The sequence below is a fragment of the Dryas octopetala genome, chromosome 7 (genome assembly GCF_963921425.1).
Source record: "Dryas octopetala chromosome 7, drDryOcto1.1, whole genome shotgun sequence".
In the NCBI taxonomy this organism is placed as follows: domain Eukaryota; kingdom Viridiplantae; phylum Streptophyta; class Magnoliopsida; order Rosales; family Rosaceae; genus Dryas; species Dryas octopetala.
The window spans coordinates 11,093,914-11,100,244 of NC_141372.1; the positions used below are offsets into that span (position 1 = coordinate 11,093,914).

A 6,331-nucleotide genomic window follows, 5' to 3' on the forward strand; every position below is an offset into this window, starting at 1 on the left:
AGCAGGCCCTTTCTTTTGCAATACTTAATAAGGTCTCTAGCTTACTTATGATTCTTTGTTGTTGTTTTTGGTTTTTTTTTTTCCCCTTCCAAATTCTTTTCTGTATTTCACATTATTGAGCAATCTCCCTCTAAGGCAGACTCACTGGAGGAGCATTATTAATTAGTATTAGCAGACTGGAAAATATCATATTTACTACTTATTCAGTCATCATTTGCTTCAGCCCTATTTAACTTAAATCAAATAATTCTGTAATCTTAAGGAAGTTAAAACAATATTACAAAAATTACAAAACCGCTGGTATTTCATGATGCAATTTACTGAAAGTTTCAGACAGCACCTAAGAACAATAACAAATTTATGTTCAAAATACAAGCTATTTGTGTATTCTCTGTACACAAGAAGCAACAAGTATATGTTCCACAAAAATAAATGACTAAATAAAAACAATCTACAGCCAGTGCAACATCAAACCAAGGCATCATGGCTAACTATGCATTAGTAACCTTCAGATGCACAAAAAGCTTACCCTTCTGACTTCGTTTCGTAGATCATTCATATGTTGTAACCAAATTAATATACATGCATTGAAATTTGAGAAGGATGTAATCGATAGATTACCACACAAAATCTGCAAATATAGAAACATTGTATTCAATCTAAAATGACAAAGCTTAATTTATAAAATACTTTGACAGCATACAATTGCAAAGGGTTCTCTCACATTAATTCATTCAACTGAATAATCCAAATCAAGTTCTCACATCAGAAAAAATTGAAAACATGTACCTATACTTTTGACAAAGAAGTTGGGAAACTGAAGAAACTAAAAAACTCTCAAACTCCACATTATAAGTGCCATCCTTATTGAAAAAAGAACAGGCTAATTCAAATATTTATTTCTTATTATTATATATGTAGTTTGATACCAATCATGCTAGTGACTATAATCACTTAATCAGTACAGTATAGGATTTGAACCCAAAAATTGACTCAGATACCCTGTTTGTTTTTACGTGTTACTTAAGAGCTTAAGCTTATATATAGATAATACTATACATGTAGTTCAACCTAAGGCACAAAAGAAGAAAGTCAAGATGGTTTCAATGTACATGCGACAGAAAATTGTATTGAAATTTTGTATGGACTTCAAATATGTAGGCCTCTCCCCATTACCCACCAGGCCACCAGAGAGCCCAGATTCAACATAAATTACGAGGTTGCAGATGCAAGGATTTGAACAATAGATCGATTTTCTGGTATGATTTGCTAGCCTCAAAACTTAAACTCTTAGAAAGTGGACAACAACTAATAATTCTTTTTTTTTTTTTTGGGCCATGGACCAATAACTAATAATTCATCCTAACATTTCTATTACATTTAAAACTTGGTGCATAGTTGTGAAAACCAACAAACCATTTTGATTTTTATTCAAAACAATCATCAACCATATATAAGCTGATAATCGCTCACCTGAAATCCTCCTCTATTTCCATGACATCATACACATCGAAAGTCAATATCCCTATGCTAGAAGAGGTAACTGAAACTGAAATTAATGACATATCTGAAATTTCACAAAAGTTATAGTTAATTATACAGCTTCTTACTATGCGAACACCAAACTTTATGAATATAAATCGAGATACCCAATAGAGGACGTGAAAAATAATAAATAAATAAATAAATGGGGAAGCTGATTGAAAATACTTTAAAAAAAATGAAAATCAAGTGACACTATTTTACAACTACAACAACACTGTTTCCTTTAAAGCGGAAACCACAATATTACTGTTGAGCTTTTCCAAGAGGAAGCAGCTAAGTGCATAACCATGGAATCTAGGTATATATGCCACTCTCACATCTATATATTGCAGAAGAATGCAACCTAGAATATGGTATATCTCGAAATTACAAGGTAATTCTCTTAGAAACCATTAGAAACATACTGATACCACCACCATGACAAACCTGGGCTGAAATATAATGAATCTAACAATTACACTAAACAGTAGGGGGCATTTTGGCTACCTTCTGGTTATTCTTTAGCTATGCATTTGCATCTACGTTGATGCTCTGAAAGTTCCTGCGACGTTCCAAATTTTTCATTATATAAATAACTTTCTGTCTATTGCACTGCAGACATACATCAAATCTGATTCAAATATGATTAGATCTCCTCCTTTCTCAAATATATACCTCTTAGAGCCTACTACTTTTCACAACAGAGAGCAAGAAAAGAAAAGTTGATGTATATTTGAAGTGCGAAAATGGATGTCCTCTTATATAGTTTCACTTTCAATTCTTTCCCACAAGTCTCCTCTGTAAACATACATATTTAGGAGTTTCTTGAACAAGTTCAATGTATATCATACCTGAATCTGCTTTTGAAGAAACTTCACATACTCCACTGCCTCATCTAACATATCGGCAGTATTAGTTTGCTGCAAGGAACAACAATACAAGCACAATACCAAACAATTGTAAGCTATTGTGTGTTAATTTTCCAAACACTTCAAAAAATATTATACAAGTTCATTGATACAAAAGTACAAATTTTGAAGTCATTTTAAAGATCTGCTAGTTTCTATTCCTTTACAAAATTGCAAGATGGTAAAAGTTTTACAAATGCGAGGGTCAAAAACTGGTAAAATCATGCACGTGGGATTTTTATGAGTATCAGGATTTAAAGTTTTAATGTTACATTTAGTAAATTTCCTAGAACAAAATTAACTTTCCTTAAGCTAAATCAATAAGTTGATTCTTCATGGTTGGGTGGTAACTTTCTTTCCCAAGTCCAAATATTTTTCTTCTTCCTTTCTTCGCTAGCCAACTAAGGAACATGGTTCAAAATCAACCCGAGACCAACCCTTGGAAGGTTAGATTTACCACCAAACTTCCATGTTGGGACCTTTGACAAGCCTGAATGGCTGAATATTGAAAACTCTATAACTCATGATATCATTATTTTCCCATTTCTAACAATATCTCAGCATATCCAGATACATTTTGAATAAGTCAAACTATCACTCAATTGCCAATGCTACCCAAATTATGCGTTTGGACACCCATTTTTAAGCGATACTAATTTTAAAGTAGTCAACATCTAATAGTATTTCCACTAATGTATCCGCAACCTGTACGCTTAAAACCACATAAAGACATTAGGATGGTAAAGATCTTTTCTTTCTTAAGTTCTCAATAACTTTACCTTCACCTTGTACATAACTACCTATTCTTTTCAATAATCTATCTGCAATACAGTCCCTTACCTACAAATAAGTAACTTATGCCTTTGTTTGTAGGTAAGAGACAGTATTGCAGAAAGAGTATTGAAATTTATGCAACAATTATTGTACATAAAGAAACTGTAATTTTATTGGTTCCCAAGCCAAAGATTACTCAATCATTAACTGACATAGGATGTTCTGTATAGTGTTTTTTTTTTTAGGAAAAAAAATGCTTTCACTGTATCTCTGTAATTTTAAGTTTTATACCTTCAAGCCAGTGATACACTGGAGGAAGGTGGGATGCTTTCAAGTCCTTCTAGTGTACCTCGAAGCCATAGTGGGTACTTAAACAAGATTGATTCAAGTTACCATGCATATGGGTTAAGATTGATTCAAGTTATACTTGCAGTACTGGAGAGGCTATAAAGCTTGAAAGATATAAAATAAATGATAATTTCATTCCCTATTAATTAAATACTAGAAAATAATCTATCATTTTTTTAGTGCACCAAAGCTTTTAGACCTTGTAGATTCAAATTTTTCTATCTAATTGCTTAATCATGATCAATTGCCCTTCCTCATTAATTTCTCATTATGCCATTATATTATATCCAATGCACAATATGATCCTATTTTGCATATTTAATCTCATAAGCATTACAGTTTAGTTCTTACATATCAAATAACTTAGAATTTTCTAAAAATGGAGAAGAAATAAGTTAATTTATATATATATATCTAAGTATACAAGAAATCTATTAACAATTGCAATTGATGTTCACTAAATCAATTGCTTCATATAATCATGGTGATAAACACTTCTTTCTTGCAGTAGAAATCACACATATTCCAAAGGTGTGTTGTATCCACTAATTTTGTATTTCATCCTTTAATCACAGATACCTCAAACGATCATCCACAAGAGCTTTTAACTCGTCGTGGTACTGACAGTAAAAGTTCATCTTAATTTGACATTAATAATATTTACTTAAGAAATAAAAGAAATCATATAATTTTATGATTGTATAATTTCTCATATATCTTTTTGGGGAATGCTTTCTCACATAATTCTATAACTCATCTTAATTTCATCCTGTGAACTATGATTTGTCAGAAGCCTTTGACTATTATTCTTCAATATTTCAGATCTAAATATTCATAATCATCCACAGTTATTTTAACTACATATGTCTGCGGAAATACAATAATTAAAATGTATACAAATTTTCAGCCCCAAGAGATACTAAAACAAAAGAAACAATTGCAGCTTAGAAAAATGGATCAGGAGGTTCTACTGTTGTACCTTATCCATATTGGGCACAAGCTCTTGAAGCTTCCTTATGCGGTCACTGATTCGAGTCCTCCGGACCTAATCATAATAAACCAAACAAAGTTTACAAAAATCAACATCAATATAAATTGTAATTAACTGGGTTAACATTAAAAATGAACACAAATGAAACCTTGACCATTTTTTGTATAGAAATACAATGTGTATAGCTAGCTAGCTAGCGAGTAAAGTTATGTATGTTTCAAACCCTTTCCGCAATGCTCCTTGGATGCGTAGCAAAACCACGCTTGGCTCTAACCCTGCACGGCACTGAATCCTCCAATCCACCTTGCTCCAATTTCTACAAACAAAATTAAAAAATATATATATTAAATCAACAAAATTAATTAGAAATAATAACCAAATAATTACAAATTTACTCACCACTTGGGACGAAAGCTTAGCAGTAGAAAAATGGTGTGGTTCGAGCTCCCTAAGCCGCTTATTCGGGGACGAAGACACGAATTCGTCGAGGCTGGCAGGAACTCCAAAGCCCGAGAAGTACCCCTCGGACCCCTCACTCCCCGAATTCCCGAGAAAATCAGCCGGAGAGCTGTTCTGTCTAAGAAACCCAGCTCCAGTACCAGCACCAGCAGCTTCAAACGGGCCTGGAAGATCCAGGTCCGTCGAGCCCACCAAGCCCAAGCCCACCGAGCTTCTCAAACTAGGTGGTGACGTGGCAGAGGCAGCGGCTACAGCTGATGAGTTCTCAGCAAGAAGCTCCGTCAGGCACTGCGTCGGCTTCAACAGGTCCTCCTCTTCCTCTTCAAGCAGCGCTTCTAACCATGAGGCCGCCGCCGGAGCCGAATAGAGCCGCCCGAGTCCGCCGACTCGACTCACTCCACCACCACCGCCGCCGCCACCGCCGCCGTCTCCTCCGCTACTGCTTCCGCCGGGTGCCGGTTGCATCTGCTTGTCACTGTCTGCTACACTTGAGTAGCTCAAATTAGGGCTTTTTCTCTTCTCCTCTGCTTTGCTTCTTCAATGGAGAAAGAAAGAGAAGAAGATTAGATAGAGACAGTGAGCGTTAATTCCAGCGACAACAATGATCAGATGTTTTTGTTACTTATTGATTGTTTTTTTGTTCTCTTCTCTGTTGCGCCAAATGAAGGAAGCAAACGACTGGGTTCTGATTCGGTGCGTCGAGGCTGTAGATGCGCCTCGAGTTTGAACCGTTGGATGTGTTGAAGACGTTGCGATCGGGACGGTATATCACGGTGATTGAGTGAAAATGACGTACCCGTTACGTGAAACGGGTAACATGTAAGGTGGGACGGTCACGGTGCGTGTAAGGCTGGAGTGGTCTCAACGTCATCGTTTTCTGGGCGGATTTAACGGTGTCTTCAATGTGATAAAGGTGGCCAGCCCCAGACGAGGAGTGGCCCGTGGGATACACGCGTAAACCGAAGTGTAGACAGGGGCCGTACATTGGCGCGTGGGGGGGGGTAAGTTTATTTATAGATTAGATAGATTTTCAGCTCTCTGTGTGTGTGTGTGTTTTTGCCTTTTGGTGATTTTTGGGAATTTTTGTTTGGTTTTGCTTTTTCTGGCAAATTTAAGGAGAGCAGACCGCAATGATACTCATCCAAAGATAGACAATGATAAAGGCATTGCATTTTTGCTTGGACGTAGACTTTTTAGTCTTTTACTTGCTTTGTTTTACCAAAGGGTCAAAAGGGCTGTGGGAATGGTGGGGACCCAAATCCGGGGGGAATTGACTGGGGGTACCACCTTCTTCAATCAATAATTACCCTAAAAAAGAAATGTTGTT

General features: G+C 35.9%; 1 protein-coding gene across 7 annotated transcripts; it reads right to left on the bottom strand.

Moving 5' to 3' along the window:
* Positions 1-282: 282 nt before the first annotated feature.
* On the bottom strand, positions 283-5,616 carry LOC147279644 (transcription factor bHLH81-like). 7 transcript variants are annotated; one of them, XR_015123347.1, is made up of 8 exons: positions 4,945-5,616; positions 4,769-4,861; positions 4,534-4,599; positions 2,376-2,444; positions 2,032-2,086; positions 1,474-1,567; positions 530-631; positions 283-340 (listed from the first exon to the last, which is right to left on the bottom strand). XR_015123347.1 is itself a non-coding variant. In XM_086250716.1 (6 exons), exons 1-5 carry the CDS (start codon positions 5,467-5,469, stop codon positions 2,039-2,041), a joined length of 801 nt encoding a protein of 266 aa, XP_086106842.1. In that variant the 5' UTR covers positions 5,470-5,616; the 3' UTR covers positions 283-631; positions 2,032-2,038. The 7 variants fall into 7 exon arrangements, 2 of the variants coding, with proteins under 2 accessions (XP_086106842.1, XP_086106841.1); XR_015123350.1 differs by lacking the exon at positions 1,474-1,567; XR_015123349.1 differs by having other exon boundaries at positions 283-631; positions 1,474-1,530.
* Positions 5,617-6,331: the final 715 nt, after the last annotated feature.